General features: G+C 39.7%; 1 protein-coding gene across 5 annotated transcripts in view; it reads right to left on the bottom strand.

Moving 5' to 3' along the window:
- Nucleotides 1–23,948, bottom strand: part of LOC133615693 (trinucleotide repeat-containing gene 6B protein-like) — a 42,699-nt gene extending 18,751 nt beyond the window's left edge. For 4 of the 5 annotated variants that reach the window (XR_012051109.1, XM_072915823.1, XM_061974467.2 and 1 more), the window contains exons 1-11: nucleotides 23,644–23,948; nucleotides 16,204–16,291; nucleotides 16,009–16,030; nucleotides 12,481–15,612; nucleotides 12,204–12,359; nucleotides 9,819–10,003; nucleotides 9,052–9,114; nucleotides 8,332–8,487; nucleotides 8,115–8,252; nucleotides 2,987–3,166; nucleotides 1,604–1,714 (exon numbers count right to left, since the gene is read on the bottom strand). Coding sequence is in view for 4 of the 5 variants with exons in the window: in XM_072915823.1 (XP_072771924.1) it covers nucleotides 1,604–1,714; nucleotides 2,987–3,166; nucleotides 8,115–8,252; nucleotides 8,332–8,487; nucleotides 9,052–9,114; nucleotides 9,819–10,003; nucleotides 12,204–12,359; nucleotides 12,481–15,612; nucleotides 16,009–16,030; nucleotides 16,204–16,260 (4,200 nt within the window). In the remaining variant the exon portion in view is untranslated. Of the gene's footprint in view, nucleotides 1–1,603; nucleotides 1,715–2,986; nucleotides 3,167–8,114; nucleotides 8,253–8,331; nucleotides 8,488–9,051; nucleotides 9,115–9,818; nucleotides 10,004–12,203; nucleotides 12,360–12,480; nucleotides 15,613–16,008; nucleotides 16,031–16,203; nucleotides 16,292–23,643 lie in introns of those variants that run through there. The other variant, XM_072915824.1, reaches the window with a different exon arrangement.
- Nucleotides 23,949–24,721: the final 773 nt, after the last annotated feature.

Raw genomic sequence — 24,721 nt, 5'->3', positions numbered from 1 at the left:
TTATTGTCATTCAAATTTGAACTTTACAGTACAGATAAGAACGGAATTTCGTTGCATTAGCTCATGGTAGTGCAGGATAAAAAAGCAGTAAGGTGCAGATATAAATAAATAGATTACTGTACAGATAGACAAGCGGTAGAAAATGGATGGATGGATAGTATTATTAAATTACAATGGCATTCTTTTTGTATTGTTTCACTTTCACAAATTCCTCAGTAAATTCACCAAAACGTCACCATGGAGTTATTGAGTCTGTTTAGCTGATTGAAGAGCTAGCTTGCGCAGCTAGTGGGTCCATGACCATGACTTCTGTTTTATTTGATCATCCGTTTTACTGCCCTGTTACAGACACCGTTCGGAAACAATTAACATTTACAGAATATTTTTGTGTGTAAATAACTAATTTCACAACATATATATCTGCCACTTATAGTCCAGTGCGGCTAATACATGGACATTTATTTTCTTCTAAAGTTTTGAGGGTGTGGCTTATATACCGGTACACTCTATTGTCCGGAAAATACGGTCATTTCCCCATTGTGGGATAAATCTGTCTATCCTGTAACACACTTACAGCCGACCAAAGAGTGACGTTTTTGTTGTCCTCTTCATCCGTGTCGGAGTTGAGTGGACTCGAGGTTGCATCATCACGCAGTAACACTCTCTTCTGGAGGCGGGATGCCTCTTGGCTCGTGCTTTCTTCTGCGAACGGCGGTTTTGGACTGTTTTTTTCTTTTCTTTTCCGTGACCATTTCATCGCGTGTTCTCCAAAATGAGGGCGCGTGGACGGTGCGTTTCATTAAATGTGAACATTTGAATTGGTCTGATGTGACGAGGCTAATTATTGCCAGTATGTGAAGCCGGTGAACCCGGAAATATCTAATCATTTGGCAAAGCATTGTACAAAGTCCAGGGTTCAAAGTCCGGGAAAAAGTACAGGCTTATGGATTAAAATTGACGGTTACGTGCATGTGAGGAAGAAATTAGTAGAGTGATACTAGTCGGGTGTCGCTCCAAAGACGAAGGGCAATTTCACTTTTGTGTTTTAATTACCGGTACAGTGAATTCTGGACAATTATTAGCTATATTCTTCCTACGTTTTGAACACTGCGGCTTATAAAATGGTGCGGCTAGTTTATAAATGTTTCTTTGCCGGCCATAACGCAATAGGTTTAACAAAAAACACAAGCAAATGTATTTATTTTCTCAAACTATTTTTTTTGTGTCAAAGTTTACAAACTCAGAATAATTCTCTGCACACAGGACAAAAACAAAGGATTTAAATAAGTAGTAGAGAGTAGTTTTTGCTTTTGTGTACCGTTGACTTCGTTTTGATCACACAATTGTGTGTAGTAAAAGAGAATAAGGAACTAGTTAAGAAAATTGTGTTGATATTGTTAAACTTCCACAAATAAATGTGATTGGTATTGGTATCAATCGATCTCACTCAAGGATGATCAGATATCGGAATGAGCAGCATAAGAACCTAATTGGGACACCCCCAACTATAACCAATTGCCAAATTCAGTGTTGTGTATGAATAGTCTGTAGTGGGATGGAGACAGTGATACAGGTCAGTGATTGTACAACAATAATAAATTACCTGCTGTGGGTCTGGCTGTTGTCTTATTGGCTGTGGCTGAGGGAACTTGCGCTGGTTTTGCAGGAGCTGCTGCTGCTGTTGTTGTTGCTGCTGTAGCAAGAGCTGACAAGCCTGCGAGTTTCCAAGCAGAAAAAGAGAGACTATGGTAAAAAACACAATCATTGCTACCGCTCAGCTGATGTTAGGTAGGTAGGAGTATCCATGGAAGTCCATAATTATGGACTAGGTAAGTCATAATTATGAGACAAAAAAACTGAAATTATAAGATAAGAAAGTCAAAATTATGAGATAACGGCAAAATAACTAAATGAAGTCGAAATTATGAGAAAAATGGTCAAAATTATGAGAAAAAAAGTCATAATTATGTTACAAGTTACCTTATTATGACAAAAGAACTTGAAAGTATGAGATAGAAAGTCAAAATGAGATAAGTTGAAATGAGTAAAGAAAGTCGAAATTATGAGATAAAAAGTCATAATTAGATTTAAAAAAACTGAAATATGAGATAAAAAGTCGAAATTATGTGATATACAAAATTTGGAGATAAAAACTCAATCATGAGAAATAAGTCGAAATTATGTGATAAAAAGTCATAATTATGAGAACGTAAAGTCGAAATTATAAGAGTTATGAGATTAAAACAAGTCATAATTAAGAGATAAAAAGTCATATTTATGAGATATGTCATAATTATAAGATACAAGTCATGAGATAAAAAGTTGCACTTATGCACCAGTAAGTCAAAATAATGAAATAGTCAAAATTATGAGATAATGTCAGATAGAAAATCATATTTATGCAATAAGAAAGTCAAAATATGAGATAAAAAGTAAATTATGCGATAACTGCACTGCACTTTCAAATTTGACTTTTTATCTCAATTTCGACTATCCCACAATTTTGACTTTTAATGTCATTTTTATGACTTTTTTTAATCTCATCATTGCAACTCTTCTCACAGTTTTGACTTTTTATCTCATAATTTCGACTTTTTAGCTCATAAGGATGACTTTTAATTATGACTTACCATTGGGGTAAACATGCTCCCACAAGCGTCTCACATGAAGGTGAAATCAAATAACTATTTTGGACACGCCAAATCTGTTCAACACTCCTGTTTAGGCAATATGTTACAAGACAACACCTGTATGACAACTTCTGCCACACCCTTTTTTGTCACTTCTATTTCAATGCACTGCACCTTTTTTTGTCTTTAATGTAAGTTGTTTATTGTCCAGCCTGTCAAAGGAGAAAGTCTGTCTCTGCTGGGACAGACAAAGTTGATCTATATGTGTTACTTGGAATTAGACAGGCTATGCAGCAGAGTGCTCCCATTTTCCGGTTTCAGACTGACGATTCCAAATCTTCTATTTGGGCACGTACCAGATGGAACTGCTGCACGTGGGGGTAGAGGTTACTCAGCACTGCCAGTTGTTGTGGGGAAATCTGAGAGAACACGCCTCCACCGACACCTGCAGCCCCTCCAACGGAACCGAGACCGCCTACTCCTCCGACCACGCTGCCACCAGGAGACGGCATCTGCTTCAGCATTGGCCCCGGCACCTGGACGTGACGGCAAGAGAGTTTGAGGAAAAAACGCCTCGCTTCACTGAAGAATGAGAGAACCTTTATGTCGCACGACGTCTCATCTCCCAATTTCATTTTTCAATGCATAACTCAAGGGACAAGCGCTTTTCTTGTCGTTCTCACCAGGTACATGTCTTACATGGCTGTCAGAGTCTCCCAACTTGTCGGATTATATTCTCAGCCATCTACTGTCCAGGTGAGATGCATGACTTATGATCTACAACAAACTGACAGGGAGCAAGGGAGCAGCAGACCCTTCCACGATGTAAACATCGGCACACAGGAAGTGATCCCGTCAAATAGTTTGTCTGCATTAGCACTTCTAATAACAATATCACTAATACTTGTTAATATTTATAATAACAACAGCACTAACACTTGTTAATATTTATAACAATGTCACTAATACTTGTTAATATTTATAATAACAACATCAGTAATACTTGTTAATATTTATAACAACAACATCAGTAATACTTGTTAATATTTATAATACCAATGTCACTAATACTTGTTAATATTTATAATAATGTCACTAATACTTGTTAATATTTATAATAACAATGTCACTAATACTTGTTAATATTTATAATAACAATGTCACTAATACGTGTTAATATTTATAATATCACTAATACTTGTTAATATTTAAATTAACAATATCACTAATACTTGTTAATATTTATAACAATGTCACTAATACTTAATATTTATAATAACAATGTCACTAATACTTGTTAATATTTATAATAACAATATCACTAATACTTGTTAATATTTAAATTAACAATATCACTAATACTTGTTAATATTTATAATGTCACCAATACATGTTAAAATGTATAATAACATATCACTAATACTTGTTAATATTTATAATATCACTAATATTTGTTCATATTTATAATAAGAATATCACTAATACTTGTTAATATTTATAATAACAATGTCACTAATACTTAATATTTATAATATCACTAATACTAGTTAATATTTAAATTAACAATATCACTAATACTTGTTAATATTTATAATGTCACCAATACGTGTTAAAATGTATAACAACATATCACTAATACTTGTTAATATTTAGATTAACAATATCACTAATACTTGTTAATATTTATAATATCACTAATATGTGTTAATATTTATAATAAGAATATCACTAATACTTAATATTTATAATATCACTAATACTAGTTAATATTTAAATTAACAATATCACTAATACTTGTTAATATTTATAATATCACTAATATTTGTTACAATTTATAATAAGAATATCACTAATACTTGTTAATATTTATAATAACAATGTCACTAATACTTAATATTTATAATATCACTAATACTAGTTAATATTTAAATTAACAATATCACTAATACTTGTTAATATTTATAATGTCACCAATACGTGTTAAAATTTATAATAACATATCACTAATACTTGTTAATATTTATAATATCACTAATACTTGTTAATATTTATAATAATATCACTAATACTTGTTAATATTTATAATAATGTCACTAATACGTGTTAAAATGTATAATAACAATATCACTAATACTTGTGAAGTGAATTATATTTATATCGTGCTTTTCCTCTAGTGACTCAAAGCGCTTTACATAGTGAAAGCCAATATTAACATCTTGTTATGCTACATTCACACCAGTGTTGGTGGCAATGGTCAATATTCAAGTCACCAAATAAAAATGGAGTATTGTTGGTACTTTTGGAATGGTTATTTATCAGATTTTATGGGTGGAATAGTGGAGCTCCCATTGGCTCCGCTGTAAGCAGACTTTTATTTACCTTTAATATTTAGAATGCTTTTTTTTTTAAATCCATCTGTTGTCATGTCTCTCATAATGATTGTGAACGATAGGCAAAATTCCAAAGAAAGTGCACTTCCCTTTTAACCTTCAGGGGACAAAGGCTGACTTTTTTGTCCTTTCAGTACATTTTTGGCCACAATTCTGTGTTCTACATCATTTTTCCTAAGAACTTTTTTTCATGTTAAATCATAAAACGTCAATGTCCAATTGCTTCCCGGGTGTTTGATACACCAACAGTCATTCGACAATACCTTAAAGGCAAACAGGACATAAAAGTCCTTCATTTTTCAAAAGGCATAAATAGTTCATGGAAACAGATTTTTTTGTACTTTTGTTTTTTGCTCAAATCTACTGCAGCCATAAACAAAAATATTTATAAAATACATAATATACATTTTTTAACTTAAGCCGTTCTGCTCAAATCTACTGCAGCCATAAACAAAAATATTTATAATATATATTTTTTAACTGAAGGCTTTTTGCTCAAATGTCACAATTTCTTAATTAGTTGAAATTTGCATGACATTCTTTATTTTTAAAGATCAACTGATATGTTTTTTTAGGGTCGATACCGATTAATTTTGGGGCCGGTATTGTTTTATTTATATATAAATGACCTGCCAAATGTTTGCATGAATGTGAACTTTCAGATGTTTGCTGATGACGCCGTTATCTTTACGCCTGCCAAAAGCAAACAGGAAGCATCCTCCATCCTAATGACTTTTCACAAATGGTTTCTTCAATCACTTTAAACAAAAACAAAACAAACCATAACATAACAATAGATAAAAACATTACAATAAAACATTATAATGTTTTATTGTTCTTCCGTGTTTTTGTTTTAATGTTTTGGGATTACAGATGTAAATGAGCAAGTATGCTATAATCTGTCTCATTTTCAAATCTGTAAATCAGATTGTTCCTGAATGTGCATTGTCCGGAATAAACAACAAGAGAGCCGATAACCAATATTAATTTGCAGCAGTATAAGTCGTGACATTATGTTTTATGCAGCGCTAATGTCGTGGTTAATTCAGCAGCAAAAAACACCTTTATTAGGTGTGTCTAAGAAGAGCATCATAATTTGCATTTCAAAATATGGGAAAATTGGTCAAAATATGGCCTTTCTCTACATCGCAATAACTCACCATCTCCTCAATTTTGTAACAGTTTATGGATTTAATACATTGTAAAGTTTCCTCGTGAGGAACCCTGAAATATTGCCAACATTTAAATGAAAACAATTCTGGGCTCCCTCACACAGATTATAGTTGGAACATTTCTCAAGTAACTGACATTTCTTCCTGGATGTTACAGAAAGTATGAGAATGTGTGAGCTGCTGTCTGCTTTTCTTGACGTATATAATCATCTCCTGTTTGTCAAGATACTGACAGAAAGTTTGCATTTTTGGCAGAGATATCTTTTCTGTCGTCTTCATGTCCATCCATGTCTGTTACGGAACATGAAACGCGGCGCTCTTTTAATGAGTGTTGTGGACTCGCTAGCTGCAGTAGTGAAAACAAACAAAAAGGGGCTGGGAAGATGCCAGGAAAGAAGGAGAAAAACTGAATTTTCCAGCACAAATGTAAAGTTTTGGCGGGAAAGCAGCAGAGACGTGCTGTAGAGGAGAGTAGATCGGAGAAGAATTCTCACAAAAACTCAAACAAATTCAGATATCAAAACATATTTTCGGAGAATTATTGACAGTGAGAGTATTTTTTCATCTTAAATAGATTTTTTTTTTAATTGGGCTCCAGCAAAAAGGGATATTTTCTCAGGGCTGGTGCATGAGCAGTGTTTATTATTATTATTATTAGAGATGTCCGATAATATCAGCCTGCCGATATTATCGGCCGATAAATGCTTTAAAATGTAATATCGGAAATTATCGGTATCGGGTTTTTTTCTTATCGGTATCGTTTTTTTTTTTGTTTTTTTTAATTAAATCAACATAAAAAACACAAGACACACTTACAATTAGTGCACCAACACAAAAAACCTCCCTCCCCCATCTACACTCATTCACACAAAAGGGTTGTTTCTTTCTGTTATTAATATTGTAGTTCCTACATTATATATCAATATATATCAATACAGTCTGCAAGGGATACAGTCCGTAAGCACACATGATTGTGCGTGCTGCTGCTCCACTAATAGTACTAACCTTTAACACTTCATTTTACTAATTTTCATTAATTACTAGTTTCTATGTAACTGTTTTTATATTGTTTTACTTTCTTTTTTATTCAAGAAAATGTTTTTAATAAATGTATCTTATTTTTTTTTAAAAGGACCTTATCTTCACCATAACTGGTTGTCTAAATTAGGCATAATAATGTGTTCATTCCACCACTGTATATATCGGTATCGCCATTATCGGACATCCCTAATTATTATTATTATTATTATTATTACTACCGTATTTTTCGGAGTATAAGTCGCTCCGGAGTATAAGCCGCACCGGCCGAAAATGCATAACAAAGAAGGAAAAAAACATAAGTCGCACTGGAGTATAAGTCACATTTTTTGGGGAAATGTATTTGATAAAAGCCAACACCAAGAATAGACATTTGAAAGGCAATTTAAAATAAAAAAAGAATAGTGAACAACAGGCTGAATAAGTGTACGTTATATGAGGCATAAATAACCAACTGGTATGTTAACGTAACATATTATGGTAAGAGTCATTCAAATAACTATAACATATAGAACATGCTATACGTTTACCAAACAATCTGTCACTCCTAATCGCTAAATCCCATGAAATCTTATACGTCTAGTCTCTTACGTGAATGAGATAAATTATATTATAATGTGTTAATCATTTCACACATAAGTCGCTCCTGAGTATGTCGCACCCCCGGCCAAACTATGAAAAAAACTGCCACTTATAGTCCGAAAACTACTTCACTATTTTTTATTTTATTTTTAAACTAAATAGTACCGTTATATGTGTGTATGTTGTATCTGCTGATGTGTTGTAACGGCAAAAAAGGCCATTACCGATTTTTAAAAAAAAGTCAAAATGCCAAACATGTGTAGGATGTGTACTTTCTACAAATATATTAGCAAACATGGTACCTGAGCAGACAGGAATGGATGAGGCACTTGAGCACGTAGCCCCTGAGAGGGGTTCATAGGATGCACGCTGGGCTGGTGTATCCCTCGAGGCGGAGGCATCCCCCCACCGCTGCCAACATACATTCCATGGCTACCCATCTGTTGCACAGGTAGAATGAGAAGCACGCATTAATAGTCAAGGAGCACTCAGTGACAGCAAACGGGTTAGGAAACATACTTTTTCACCATAGCCGCTCATGTCAACAGGACTCATGTCTTTGGGATTAGGAACACGGTAACCGCCACCTCTTCCGCCTCTCCTCATCTCCCCATTGTAGTCGCTCATCCCTCTCTTGTCAGCGTCCATCTTCTTATCTAAGCTCGGGTCGTCGCCCTGACAATGAGCAAAGCAAGAATGAGGAGAGAGCTACTTGGGATGTGCACACATTTGTAAAAACAAGTGTCAATTGCATAGACCGGGGGTCGGCAACCCGCTCTTAATATGCTTCCTGTAGGAGGACAAACGTGACACAAACTTCCCTAATTATTAGAAAGCCCACTGTTCAATATGTTTGTGTTTCTGCTTCACTGATGACACTATTTGGCAAGTGCTGTTTTGTCCTACTAATTTCTGCGGTCCTTAAACGCACCGTAGTTGTGTGGCCTGTGACGTAGCAGTTTGTTTACATGTATAATAATCTCAGACACTGCCACAGAAAGATGCGTTTCATGCCACTCTTATTTTGTCCACCAAACGTTTTATGCTGTGCGTGAGTACACAAAGGTGAACTTTGTTGATGTTATTGACTTGTGTGGAGTGCTAATCGGGCATATTTGGTCAGTGCATGACTGCGAGCTCATGCTATTTAGGCTAGCATCATAATGCCTCGTTTGTAGGTTGCCGACCCCTGGTGGAGACAATCAGTGAAGCGCCGATAAAATATATTTCAAATATTACCAGGAGACCCATGTTTGAAAACTGCCGTGACATCGGGTTCATCCAGCTGTCTCCAGTCCCCCCCTTTGGGCAGAAATGTAATCATCATAACATTGTAATGTCTGCAGAACAAAATACAGCAGCACCTCAACTTACAAGTGTTTTGAGATGAGTGGTTGCGCTTTAATTTGAAAGCCAAAATCTTAGTTACGAGCGTCACCACCACAAGTTGGTGGAGAAAATGTCGGTTGGTAAAGTGGCCGTGCCAGCAACTTGAGGGCTCCAGGTTCGATTCCCGCTTCCGCCATCCTAGTCACTGCCGTTGTGTCCTTGGGCAGGACACTTGACCCACCATCTCCCAGTGCCACCCACACTGCTTTAAATGTAACTTAAAGATGGAGATAATTGGTTTCACTATGTAAAGCCCGTTGAGTCTGTAGAGAAAAGCGCTATATAAATATAATTCCACATTATAAAAACATTACTTCATAAAACTACTGTAGTTGTTTGTACTGCATTCTATTGTACACTTCTTCATACAATATTTTTGATCCAAAGGTTTTTCTTTTTAAAAAGGCATGTTACACGTTAAAATTGTGCTGCTTTGGGGGGGCAAACGCAGATCAAATTGATTTGAACTCCTTTAAATGTGTGATGATTCTGCGATACGAGCTGGGTCATAGGATCAATTAAACTTGTAAGTTGAGTTGCTACTGGAGGTGATGTGCCACTGACTAATAATGCTCTCATTTTCATTTATTTTTAAAATAAAGTGTAACTGTACAAACCTTCATGTTGCTTCTCCTTCCTCCATGACTCCAGCCTCCAGAGTTGAAGGAGGAACCACTTCCTTGGGAGGCAGTGTTATTCCAGACCCCAGGCCCTCCATCATCTTCCTCTTCCCAGCTAGGATGACGGGAGGCGGCCATTGAGCCCTCTCCCTTTCCACCCCAGGTTTCCATCGACTTGGTGCCTTCAAAATAATACAACAGACCATTTTGTTGTGGGTAAAACATATTTAAATACATCATTTAAGGACAGAGGCAAATACTACATGAGTGAGTGTCGTGGCTCACCAAAGCGGGTGAGTAAATGTTATACATTTAAAGAATTTAATCAACAATTTAAAAAAGGCCAACAGACATTGACAAGATTGAGGAAGCTGGCTTTACAACAGCTAGGTTTTATTTGTGATGAGAACAGATTATCATGGAAAAAGATGCCAAAGCAGACTTATTTCACAGCGGAGATGACTACCTCTCCTTTAGTGGCGCCTCTTTCCTTCTCTCTCTCTCTTTGTCTGCTTGTTTCTCTCCTGTCTTGAGAGGACATTTGCCGATAATGGCAGCTCTTAGTGGATTTTAACTTTTAAAATGTTTATTATTGTAGCAATTTGGTTGTTAAAGATTTGTGTGATTTCTGATCGTTTATGAGGGCACCAAAGGGATTTCTGTGTGTGCGCAGGTGTTGGCAGGGCATACAGGACAATTCAGCTTGCTATTTTAGCTTGGTAATAAAGAGACAGTTTATACGTCACCTCCTTGTTATGTTTGTTTGATACACAGTACTGTATATCATAGGGCCGGGCGATATATGGAATATACTGGATATATCGCGGGTTTGTCTCTGTGCGATACATAAAATGACTATATCGTGATATTCGAGTATATGTTCTCACACAGTTGCTTTTAGCTGCAGGCATTACACTACATGCGTTTCCAACTCTTTCTCTTCTCTCCTTCTCACAGAGACATAAAAACAAGCGCACCTTCTTACATACGTCACAGTCGCGCGTGCAACGTCACACGCCCTCCCCGAGCAGCAGGTAGCGACATGGTAACATTAGCTGTGATGCTAACGGAGTGGTGGGAGTGGTAATACGAGAGAGAGAGAGAGAATGTGCGAATCTGATAACAAATGGAGGAAGAATTAATTCCCAAGAAAAACAGCACGGGGGCCATCGTCTGGCGGTGGTTTGGCTTCAAGCGGGAATATGTTGAACAATTATGCGGCAAAAGCGTTGCTACAAAAGGTAGCAGCACTGCTAATTTGTAGCATCATTTGAAAAGTCACCCGCTAAAGAATGAGTGTTTGAAACTCCGCATGTCAACATCTCCGTTCGGTGCCACACCAACAAAATGCCGAGGCAACTAATTCCAGATCAACACCGTATGAAACAAATAGTCTACAACAGAATGAGATAACCTAACACAGAACGAAGGACATATACTATTTGAGTTTCTATTATGCAGCTCATTTTTATTGTGTCTTTATTTGACACTTATTGAAATATCTTGTGACATCATGCACAAAAGTACACTTTATTTGTTTTTAACTATTGTAGTGGCATTCTGTACAAAAAGTGCACTTTAATTTAGTGTTGTTTTGATATGTCATCTTAGTGACATCATGCACAAAAGTGCACTAATAGCTTGTTTTAAAATGTCTCTGACAATCTTGCACTTTCTGTTTTGGAAATGACATGAATGTTTGTGCCACTGCTTAATAACTGTTTCATAAATACACTTTTGCTAAATTTACTTAGTTGTGATTTCCTGTTTAAAATGATTAATGCAGTATGAAGAAGAATGTTTTAATGTAGACACATAGAACCATCCTACTGGTGTGATTATTTGCATCAAGTGTTCATTCAAGGCTAAGGCAAAATATCGCGATATATATGGTGTATCGTGACATGGCCCAAAAATATCGAGATATTAATAAAAAGCCATATCGCCCAGCCCTATTATATCACTTTTTCTGCTCAAAGAGTACAAACAATGACTAAAATATAGACTTTTGTTGAGGCCGGAACCCATTATTCATATTCGCATTGTTTCTTATAAAATAAATTTTCTTCACTATACGACCTTTCCGTTTTACGAACCATGTTTATAGAACCGTTTATGTTTGTAGATCGAGGTTGCAAACAACTGACTTTGAAATAAATTATTTCTTGAATAAAAGTAACATTAATTCATATTTTCAATACATACATTTGACAAAAGCAATGCGGTGGTGTAAAAAGCAGGAAATAATTACAAGGAATTAATTTGGGGGATGTCAACACTGCACATCAAATTTGGGTAAAAGCGTGACTTTTATTCCAAAGTTTAAGATAAAGAAAAGTAACTCTAGAAATAAAAGTGGAAATTCAGAAGACCAACACTTACCTGGATTATTCGGGCCAGGGGACAGGTTCCCCCAGCCAGACCTTTTGCCAGGATCCTCTGCATCACCCCAACCAGCAGCTGGTTCTGATTGGCCCCACGCAACCGTGCCATTATCAACAGATTGTGTGCCTCCTCCCCACATGCCAGGACCTGCGGCTTTCCGAAAATGAACATTCAAGTTGACAATTAGCACGTTAAAGATTCAATATAGAAAACATAGGGGAGGGAGATTGCTGAGAATAAAATACAAATGTGTAATCATACAAACAATGCTTACCAACGGCTGTGTTTCCAGAGTTCGCGTCCCGGTGTTGAAATCCCGGTTGTCGTCGAGGTGGCTGCTGCTGCTGCATGGACATGCTAGGTGGTGTTGGGGCCTGCTGACCCTGGCTTTCACTGGCTGAAGCACTATTTTTGTCCCACAAGTTCACATTTTTTCCACTGTAGATGGTAGGATCTCCCCAGGCTGAAGTTCCATCGTCAATTTCCATTTTGCGACCGATTGGCTGAGGAGAGGGCTCATCCCAGCCACTGGGTTCGATTGAGTCATCCCCAGAAATCTGTGGTATTGGGCCGGAGATCCAGCCCGGACTTTGGTTCTGATTCTTGGATGGTGGACCCCCAGCTACAACACTAGCCCGGCTTTCCCAGCCTCCTTGGGTGGTTCCTCCTGGTGGGTGGTGCCCTTGTGATTGATGCTGCTGATTTGGGGTTTTCATTGTTGCCACTTGGCTGTTTGGTGTCTGTGCTGCTGTGTGCTTGGAACTCCCCCAGTCCTGGTGAGACTTAGATGTGTCTCCCCATCCGCCCCGTTGAGACCCACCTTCATCCAGGTTACCCCAAGTGGATATGTTTTCAGAGCTGCTTGCGCTTCTGTTTCGCCCATCTCCCCACCCACCACTAGGTTTGCAATCATTCTGGGCCCAGTCTCCTTCCCAACCACCAACCTTCGCTCTCTCGGCTCCCTTCCATCCAACTGTCCCTTTATCTTCTGGAGAAACTGTCCACCCACTGGTATGTTCCGCATTATCCCTCCAGTTCCCTCCTTTATGGTCCCCCCAGCTGTGTTCGTCAGACCATCCTTTGCTCGGATTCTCAGGTGGAAGATCACCCCAACCACGAGCAGCCTTTCCTTTACTGCCCTCCATAGCAGGCATTCCTGGCTTCGGTATGATGCCATCAGACATGGGAGAAGTACTAGTAACTTGTGAGGAACCACCATCCCATGACTCTCTTGCTGAAGCAGGGCCAGCGTTCATGCTGTCAATGTGGCTGCTGGCAGACTGATCATTACTATTTACCCTGGAATTAGACATGTACCCAGAACTGCGATTATTGGTGTTCATTGATCCTGATGTGAATGTGGAAGATGACGTTTTTTCATTTCTGTTTCCCACTCCTGTGGTCTTGTCCAAATCCCAGGACACATTCTGTCGAATCTGGGTCTGTCCCCATCCCGTGTTAGACAGAACCCTGGGATCCAGGTCAGATCGATTGAGCATGCCAAGTAAGGCCACTTCAGCATTGGAGGTCTGTTGGGAGGGATGGACCACAGACTGGACTTCATCCTTTTTACCCGGCCCACTAACACTCCCTTCTCCACCACTTTCACTTCCATCTCCACTGTAGGAGGACGGTCCTTTGCCTACAGAGCCTTTTTCTTCTTGTTCTACTGCATCTCCACTATCTATCACTTTCTGATTGTCCCAAGCATTTTCCATAGCTGCAAACTTTGGTGACGCAGAGTCTGACAAAGCACTGCCTCCGCCACCTTCACTGACTCCACTACTACTGCCACCGCTGTTGCTGCCACCTTCTCCTTTTCCACCCACTATTGCCAAGTTACTTACACATTCTGCTAGGTCGCCACACTCAGTTTCTGAACTTCTGTCTTCCCACACTCCCTGAGATACCTTTTGGGTATTTGAGCCAACGTCACCCTTTCTTCTTTCACACCCTGTATTGTCACCCTGGTTATCAAAGCCCCACAGATTACCTTCCTGCCCCAAGGCTTGAGTCTCCCCTCCTCCCCATTGATCTTCCTGTGAGGCACCCATAGAGGGCACAGCGGGCAAAGATCTCCATGAAGAGGAGGCATCGGAAGAAGACAGAGAGCCAGAGTTATTCCCATTCTCTTCTGCATTGATGTCAGACTTAGAAACCCTTTCGTCCACACTTTCTTTTTTTGGTCCTGGTTCTGCTTCAAGTGCTCCTCCACCTGAACTTAGCTCTAACGTTGGGTTTTCCAAGGGCTCCTGCAGTTCTCTAGGCATCTCTACTTCTGCGGTCTTTGTGAGCTCAAGGGAGGGAGAGGTGGTGCTGTCAGGAAATGAGGACGAGTGTACAGGAAGGCCGTAAGTTGTTGAAGTTGATGCCTCCTCCTGTACTAGTGCTGGCCATGCAGAGGGGTTCACATTGGGGTTTAAAATGGCACCAGGGAGACTGCTGTTGCTATCCACAGGACTCTCTTGAGGCCCGGGAAGCAGATTGGAGACTTTGGAATTATAAAATGCTGCCGATCCAAACCCTGCCTCCACCCGAGAGGAGGTGGAAGAGCTCCATATACCACCTCCTGTCTGAACACATTCGTTTTGTAATGAAATGGAGGAAGGAAGAGAAGAACAAGGTGGGGAGGGATTGTCCACTTTCCCTGCTCCTCCTTCGACTGCTCCCCCTCTCTGCTGGATGTTTCTTTCACTACATGAGGCACTACTGTTTTTGTTACCAGGGCAGTCTTGCTCCTGCGTCCCTCCTCCGGACCCATCAGAACTCAATTTGGCTGAGCCTAGGATGCTAGGCCAGTTGTCCAGATCAGTCCTATCCACAATAATCTTGTCACAACCCTGAGAGGAGGACAGGCTGACAGATCCTGCCCCCCATGTGGAATTTGCATAAGCTGAAGTGGTAGTAGATGAAGACGACAGAGCAGTCACACATGATGAGGATGAAGTGTTGGTTGGTGAAGGAGAGGATGTACCCAGCCCTGTGTCTGCATTGGAGTTTTCTGCGTCTTGGGCGGAAAGAGTTGGTGTGGCTCCCCAGCCACTCCCAACCCCATTCCCACTAGCGCTATCGTCTCCTCTGCCACCCCCAAGAAGCATGGAGGACAGTGGTGGCTGCCCCCTCTTCAGTAGCACTTTATGGTCCTGCTGGCAGCGAAATCTTGGTGGGACCTCTCGGGACATGTATCGCTGCTGCTGGGAGGTTTGGTTTCCAGAAGGGGAGGAGGGCTGTCCGTTGGCCACAGCAGTACGCTGCTTTGCATTGTTCCCGCCACCAGGGGGAACTGGTGCAGAAAGCCCTGTGGCACCAGGACCAGGGGATGATGGGGTACTGGGGCCAGGGTTGGGGGAGACTGAGGCTGGGGTGGCGAGTTGCTGTGAACCCGAGGGCTTGGCTGATTCTGGCACTGGGAAATAAAGGGGAGTCAATTATTATTTATTGTTGTGTCGATAAGCAATGTATACAGTACTTACAGTCGTGGTCAAAAGTTTACATACACTTGTAAAGAACTTAATGTCATGGCTGTCTTGAGTTTCCAATCATTTCTACAACTTTTGTATGTATGTATGTTAGGTCAGGAAAAAATACAAGAGGCTATATCATCCCTACAAGCCTGTTTCGCATGTGTGTATATATATATATATATATATATATATATGTGTGTATGTACACACACACACACACACACACACACACACACACACACACACACACACACACACACACACACACACACACACACACACACACACACACACACACCAGGGAACAAATATAAGATCATAAAAAAAGTTATATTTACCGTTGATTTTCTGCTCTGGCACCTAAAATAGAGAGCAAATGGGTCAGCTATGAAGCAGAAAGTGCGACAGTAAAAAATAAATCACAGTAGTTATCATCTGCACATTAGACTAATTATCTGGCCAAAGCTTTAAGTTCCAAAACATAACTTTATTGAAATGTTGCTGGTAACATGCTGAGATGAACCATAACATACCTTCTGAGAGGTTTCCTTTTTCTTTTTATCGTCTTTCTTCTTTTTTTTGTCTTCCATTAACGGCTGTTCCCTTTCCTGATTCTCCTGTCTGTGAAGAACATAACATACACATTTCATTTGTCCTCGCACAGTGGCTTGCCGCATATTCCTAACACCCCACATTCCACACATTTTTGATCCATTTTCTTATTAGCAGGAAAACCGACACACTTGTACTTTTTCCCTCTGAAATGATCATCCTTATAGCTTCCAGGTGTATTTTAGGAAAAATAGCAAAAATCTACTTTTTTTTGCCTACATCACCATCATTCTTTTGTTCTTAATGAATGCACATCATCGACATTAAAATGGCACTTTTAACATGTGTGCATGAATAAAAAAGAACAAGTGTCTGCCATATACCTGTATGTCTGTATCATGAATCAATTTAAGTGGACCCCGACTTAAACAAGTTGAAAAACTTATTGGGGTGTTACCATTTAGTGGTCAATTGTACGGAATATGTACTTCACTGTGCAACCTACTAATAAAAGTCTCAATCAATCAATCAATCAAAGCATACAGATCACAATACTCACACTGTCTCTATCCTGTGCGCTCCTTTGCAGCGGCCCTAGGGAAACTATGTTTGCGTATTTAAAGTTCCGGCCACTCCGTGCAGTCCAGATTTCATCAGTGTGTATACTCACTCAACAAACAGGTGTCAAACTCAAGGCCCGGGGTCAAATCGTTTAAGGTGGCCCCGCCACCACGTCATTTTAGGTGTCATGCCAAATCGCTTTATTGTGGCCCGCCACTGTAGGAAAAAAAGTCGCTTGGATTTCATCCATTTGTAGGAGTTACGCTCCTGAAAAAGGTGTCAAACTCAAGGCCGGGGGGCCAAATTTGGCCCGCCACGACATTTACGCGGCATGTTTACGGCTTAAATACTTAAATGTCTGCTTGTAAACTTGATTTATCATTTCAAAGCAAGTTATCCATTAATCTGCAAGTAAAAAAATATAATAATGGAAAACAATTCCCTTTGCAAATTGTGTAATAATATGTTTATATTCATATATATTCACGAAGGGCAGCTAATTGCATTGTGGCCCTCAATGAAAACATGACACATTGCAGCCCTAATCCTAATAAGGTAAACAAAAACAAAAAACTGCAACTCTCTGTTAGCAAAAACTGCACTTCAATAAACATTGAACATCTACAAGTGCAGTTTTTCCCCTGGAGTTGGAAAAACTGGGCGGGTTTTTGCTGTTGTGCCACCACTTTCCAACAAATTCAGCATACTGGCTCGTTCCTCCATGTTGGTGGGCTCATTTTGCGCACTTGAAATATTCCCAAAGTTTTATCACCTCGGGCTGCTTCTCACTGGCGAGTCGCGACTAGCAAGGCTCTGTCCGTGTCCAATTGCAGTTGACGGACGAGAGGGTTCACTCCGTTCCGCTTAATTCTGCCACTGAGGAGAGCGATGCACAGAGTGAACCCTCCTGTTTGGAAGCGGAAGACAAAGAAAACACACACGGCATCTAGATGGCAAGGTATTAACGAGGGCAATGTTAACAAGTTAATTTTCATTCATCTCTGGATTCATTGATTTATTGACGATTATTGGCCTTGTCGACACTACAGTTACTTTAATTGGAAATGTTGATCAGAAAGCGGAGAATGACGACACCACGCTACGCTGGAGGGGCAGGAGCATTCGGGATTTCTTAGCATCAAAAGTAGGCATTTTACACGCATTTTGTGCTATTGTGGTTTACTTTCACTATTTGCCCGTTGTTGACAAACAAAAAACTACAAATATTTGTTACTGGCAAATAGGACTAACAATTAGTCGTTAAAAAAAAAAACTTACCAAAAGATTTATAATCTGTTGCGTCGATTAATCGTTTAATGGATATAATCCAACAAACATGGATTTCCAGGAACTTTAGAAATATGTTGTTTCCTCACGGCCTCTGCAATGCCATGTGTGCTGGTGAAGACTGGCAAGGTTGGTTTTTTTTAATTATTATTAATGGACACATGTTAAAAGTGCAATTTCAATGTTGATGATGATGATGGATAGTGTTTCTACTCGTATGGATTCTTCATTCATCAGTCCAAGCAACGTTTGTAAGTTTTACAATATAACTAAAACTATTCTTACTTACTAAAGCGTCCCATGTGTGATGTCTGTAGGAGTGTTTTCATGCATATTTGTATGTGCTATCGTAATGTAATGCAGCTAGCGGCGTAAGCATTAGCTAATATGCTAAGATGTTTGCGAGTGTCTGTGTTGGTATTATTAACTTACAATGGCATTCTTTTTGTATTGTTTCACTGTCACAAACTCCTCAGTAAATTCACCAAAACGTCAGCGTAGAGTTATTAAGTATGTTTAGCTGATTGGAGAGCTAACTTGCGCAGCTAGTGGGTCCATGACCATGACTTCTGTTTTGTTTGATCAGCCGTTTTACTGCCATGTTACAGACACCGTTTGGAAACAATTAAGGTATGTAAATAAACATTTACAGAATATTTGTGTGTAAATAACTAATTTCACAACGTATGTATCTGCCACTTATAGTCCAGTGCGGCTAATACATGGACATTTATTTTCTTCTAAAGTTTTGAGGGTGCGGCTTATATACCGGTACACTCTATTGTCTGGAAAATACGGTCATTTCCTCAGTGTGGGATAAATCTGTCTATCCTGTAACACACTTACAGCCGACCAAAGAGTGACGTCTTTGTTGTCCTCTTCATCCGTGTCGGATTTGAGTGGACTCGAGGTTGCATCATCACGCAGTAACACTCTCTTCTAGAGGCGGGATGCCTCTTGGCTCGTGCTTTCTTCTGCGAACGTCAATTTTGGACTGTTTTGTCTTAATATTTATTTGTAAATAACTAATTTCACAACGTATATATCTGCCACTTATAGTCCGGTGCGGCTAATGTATGGGGAAAATGTTTTCTCTGAAATGTAGTGGGTGCGGCTTATATACCAGTGCGCTCTATAGTCCGGAAAATTAGGTTAATTTTTTAAATCAAGGAAATCAGTAATGTTATACGGTAAGATGTAGATCAGATTAATTTACACAAATATTACCCTATTGGTAAGAGTTATTTTGAAATATTACCTATACATTTTTTGGGGGCGTGTTTTCATTGTAAACATAAGTTGTGCTCGGCAGTGACATCACTACTTTGAATTTTCCATGTAATGATTAAAATGATCAAAATATGTATTTATAATTTACCCTATTACATATTGTTATTGTGTCTGTTACTACATTATATATATACTTGCAGTGTGTATATTGTACATATTACATATTGTTATGGTGTCTGTTACTACATTATATATATATATTTGCAGTGTGTATATTGTACATATTACATATTGTTATGGTGTCTGTTACTACATTATATATATACTTGCAGTGTGTATATTGTACATATTACATATTGTTATGAAGGTGTCTGTTACTACATTATATATATACTTGCAGTGTGTTTATTGTACATATTACATATTGTTATGTAGGTGTCGGTTACTACATTATATATATACTTGCAGTGTGTATATTGTACATATTACATATTATGTACCGGTAGGTGTCTGTTACTACATTATACATACTTGCAGTGTGTATATTGTACATATTACATATTGTTATGAAGGTGTGTGTTACTACATTATATATATACTTGCAGTGTGTATATTGTACATATTACATATTGTTATGAAGGTGTGTGTTACTACATTATATATATACTTGCAGTGTGTATATTGTACATATTACATATTGTTATGAAGGTGTGTGCTACTACATTATATATATACTTGTAGTGTGTATATTTTACATATTGTTATGAAGGTGTCTGTTACTACATTATATATATACTTTCAGTGTGTATATTGTACATATTACATATTGTTACAAAAGTGTCTGATACTAAATTATATATATACTTGCAGTGTGTACATAAAATGTTGGAGTGTTTTGAAGTTGTTTAGAGGGCTTTAAAGGCTACAACGGTGACTCATATTAGTGCTCCATTTATAAAGTGAAAAAAATAAAAGTAATAAAAACATGTGTATTCTTGTCTCTCATAATGATTATAATCGATGGGCAGAAATCCCCAAAAATGCAGTTCCCCTTTAAGTGTTTAAGAGATTAATCGAACACATTTATTGATACTCGATTACTAAAAAAATTGGATAGCTGCAGCTCTACTGGCAAATAAGTGATGGTGACTGGGTAACAGGTCAGCAGTAAACATGCATGTTTATGTTCATTTATGTTACCTGCCACGTGCCACCATCACCTCCACGCTGAGATCAGTATTCATGCCTTTGTTACGTCTCGTCTCCATTACTGTAACCTATTATTTTAGGGCCTCCCTATGTCTACCATTAAAAGATTACAGTTGGTACAAAATGTGGCTGCTAGACTTTTGACAAGAACAAGAAACTTTGATCATATTACGCCTATACTGTATATACCTATATACATATATATATATATATATACCATACTTGCCAACCCTCCCGGATTTTCCGGGAGACTCCCGAAATTCAGCGCCTCTCCCGAAAACCTCCCGGGACAAATTTTCTCCCGAAAATCTCCCGAAATTCAGGCGGAACTGGAGGCCACGCCCCCTCCGGCTCCATGCGGACCTGAGTGACGTGTTGACAGCCTGTTCACACGTCCGCGTTCTCACAATATAAACAGGACAATACTGCCATCTACTGTACATGCATATGTGACCCACCCATAATGTGTCAACATTTTTGTGTTGATTTATTTATTTTATTTTGTGGTTTGAATTCGTTTTTGGAGCTGTCATTACACATTTATCAGTATTCACATTGGTCAGTAGGGTGTTTCTTCCCAATTGAATTCTATCACCTGCAGACCGGAAGTGTCTTGTCATTCTGATGAGCGCGACCAGTCTGTGAACAATTGAAACGTCCTGTGTGCTTTTCCTCATGTATAACAGGTTAGTTTTGGTGAATCAACTCACTGAATAATATCCATGTGATCTTTATAAGTTTAAGTACACATTCTGATGGTGGGGCCTAACTCTAAAGTGTTTGTGAGTTGTAGTTTGTATTTGTGAATGAATCCAGTGCACAGCTGCAGTAATCAATACAAAAAGGCGACGTGAGTGCGCAATGTTTATATAGGAACTTCTGATCCTAATTCAGACTCCCAAATTAGAGCTCCCGTTTTCTTATTGATTTTATAATGTATATTTGTGTAATGTGTGTGTTCTGAAATAGTGACAGAGAATAGAACAAGGATGGACAATTCAACCCTTAACTCAACAATGAGTAGAGGAGTGTTATGTGTGTGTGTATGTGTAAATAAATGATCACTGAAATTCAAGTATTTATTTTATTTATTTATATGTGTATATATATATATACACACACACCGGTATATATATATATATATATATATATATATATATATATATATATATATATATATATATATATATATATATATATATATATATATATAATAAAATAAATATATATAGCTAGTAGAGATGCGCGGTTTGCGGGCACAACCGCGGAGTCCGCGGATTATCCGCGGATCGGGCGGATGAAATTTAAAAAAATTTGATTTTATCCGCGGGTCGGGTCGGGCGTTTGAAATAAAAAAAAATTAGATTTTAAATAGATTCAGGCGGGTGGCAGTTAAACCAATTGGTAAATATATATACATAGTTAAATGTTGTTACCCACATACGAAAAACGAGCAGGCACCTGCAGCATATGCCACAACAAAAAAAAAAAAGAAAAGAGATGGACACTTTTACGGAGCGGAGAAGGCCCCCGACGCCTCGCCGGGGTCCGGGACCGAGGCCCCTTCCCCCGAGAGGGCCCCACCGGGAGCCGTAGCTGAGGCGATCCGCGAGAAGGGCCCGACGCACGTCCAGGGTCACCACGGCGCCCACCGCACCGACACCCCGCCTCGTCCGCCTTCGCCGCGGCCGGCGTCACGCGCAGCAGGTAAGCAGCTTACCTGCCCGCCACCCACGGGGGCTCGTAACAGGGGTCACTCCGCGCGCTCCGCCCGCGCAGTTTACCTGCCCGCCACCCCTGTTGCCGGGGGCGCGTAACAGGGGTCACTCCGCGCGCAGTGCGCTCACGAAAGGGGTGGGGCTCACCCTGGTTGATATAGACAGCAGCTAGGACGGTGGCCATGGAAGTTGGAACCCGCTAAGGAGTGTGTAACAACCCACCTGCCGAATCAACTAGCCCTGAAAATGGATGGCGCTGGAGCGTCGGGCCCATATACCCGGCCGTCGCCGGCAGCGAGACGCGCTTGGAGGTGCGCTCAGCGCGGCTCCCATATGATTGCGCACTGGTGTGCGTCTGGGTCGTGACAGCGTGGCACGCGAATGTCTGTACTGCATTGGATCAGTCTCCTTTCTTTAACAGGCAAAAGCTTTATAACCTCACTAATGCCTTGCATCGTCTATATTAGATATATAACAACGGGCGGGTGCGGGCGGATGCGGTTCTGATCAAATGTTAGATCGGGTGGATTGCGGATGGTTGATGACTTTCTGATGCGGTTGCGGATGAAATAATTGCCTATCCGCGCATCTCTAATAGCTAGAATTCACTGAAAGTCAAGTATTTCTTATATATATATCTTAACCACGCCCCCCGCCCCACCCCCGACCACGCCCCCCATCCCCACCTCCCGAAATCGGAGGTCTCAAGGTTGGCAAGTATGATATATACCTATACTGGCTCACCTGCACTAGCTTCCTGTGCACTTAAGATGTGACTTTAAGGTTTTACTACTTAGGTATAAAATACTACACGGTCTAGCTCCATCCTATCTTGCCGGTTGTATTGTACCATATGTCCCCACATCTGTGGTCCCCTCAAGGTTTCTCATTGCATTCTATTGGGTTGAGTTTTTCCTTGCCCTGATGTGGGATCTGAGCTGAGGCTGTTGTTGTGGCTTGTGCAGCCCTTTGAGACACTGGTGATTTAGGGCTATATAAATAAACTGTGATTGATCAGTGTTCTGTCAATGTATAGGAGTTTATCGGCATATAACAAATAAAAAGCAGCATAAATATCAGCTAAGGACACTCGGGGTGCACCACAGGCGTGCAGCTAGCCGAGCAGGAGGCACTGCTGCTCGGATGCAATGAGCAGAGAAGCCCGGGAGGTGCGATGACCGTCAGACTGCAAGGTGCCTGCTCGTCAGCCCCTTACTGACAAATATTGCAGCCCTTTGGCCCAAGTTGCACATGATGACCGCGTGCACGTGTCAGTCAGTGTTTTGCACGTGTCAGTGTTTTGCACGCGCTAACTCTCCTGACGTCTCGTCGCCACAACGCACTTCTAGCCTAATTGTTTGTTTGTGAGCAGCATGCACACGTTGAAAGCAAGACAAGATTCAAACACTGACTCACCTCGGGAATCACATGGGAGATAAAGTGCGTGTGTGCAAAAAACAACAACAAGAAGAAGAAGAAAAAAAAAGGGCTTCGGCTAGCGAGGCAAGCTAGCTTAGCGAGCTCCTTCCTCCAGGCTTTCAAGGCTGACTTGGAGAAGAAATGACATCGCTCGAACGTTAAAGGTGACTCCAATGTTGACAGTCGGCTGTCCTTTCGCCCTCCGCCGTGCTTTTCAGGCTGTAGAGCGAAGAGAGACGAGCCCTGGGCGGCTGACAGACGCTGAATGCTCGCTTAGTTTACTGGCGGCCATTTTGCTTTAGCCAACATTTCACTAGGCCAGTGTTGTTCACACGGGGGGAGGAGCTTGTCCTCCAGGGGGAGGAGCTTGTGCAGTACTGCCGCTGGCCTTTAGGAGGAGGAGCTTGTCGTCCAGGGGGAGGAGCTTGTGCAGTACTGCCGCTGTCCTCCAGGGGGCGCATTGAGGCTTTTTATTCTCATGATTAGGACATTTGATCTCACATTTTCATCTCCTGATAATGACTTTTTATCTCATCAGTATGTCATTTGATCTCACATTTTCGACATGACTATATCATGAAAATGTTTTTTTTTAATCTTATAACTATGTCGTTTTATCTCACATTTTCGACATTTTTATATCATGATAATGACTTTTTATCTCATAACTATGACATTTTAACTCACATTTTGGACATTTTAATATCATAACGACCGGACAACATAGCTCGTAGGATCATTGGGACACGCAAACTCCTCTACTACGGTAAGGTGGCAGCTCAGATGAGGAGTAGACATTTTATCTCACATAGTCAACATTTTTATATCATAACGACTTTTTATCTCATAATTATGACATTTTATCTCACATTTTTATCTCATGATAATGACTGTTCATCTCATATTTATGTCATTTTATCTCACATTTTCGACATGTCTACATCTTATAATCATGACATCTTATCTCATAATTATGACTTTCTAATGTCATTATTTTGACTTTTTATTTGATAATTGCAACTTTTTGTCTCATTATGATTTTTTATCTCACAATTTTGACTTGTCCTCTCCTATT

Source organism: Nerophis lumbriciformis, linkage group LG22, assembly GCF_033978685.3.
Source record: "Nerophis lumbriciformis linkage group LG22, RoL_Nlum_v2.1, whole genome shotgun sequence".
Classification (NCBI taxonomy): Eukaryota; Metazoa; Chordata; class Actinopteri; order Syngnathiformes; family Syngnathidae; genus Nerophis; species Nerophis lumbriciformis.
The sequence above is the reverse complement of the archived record's forward strand: the minus strand, read 5'-3'. Positions and strand labels throughout refer to the sequence as shown.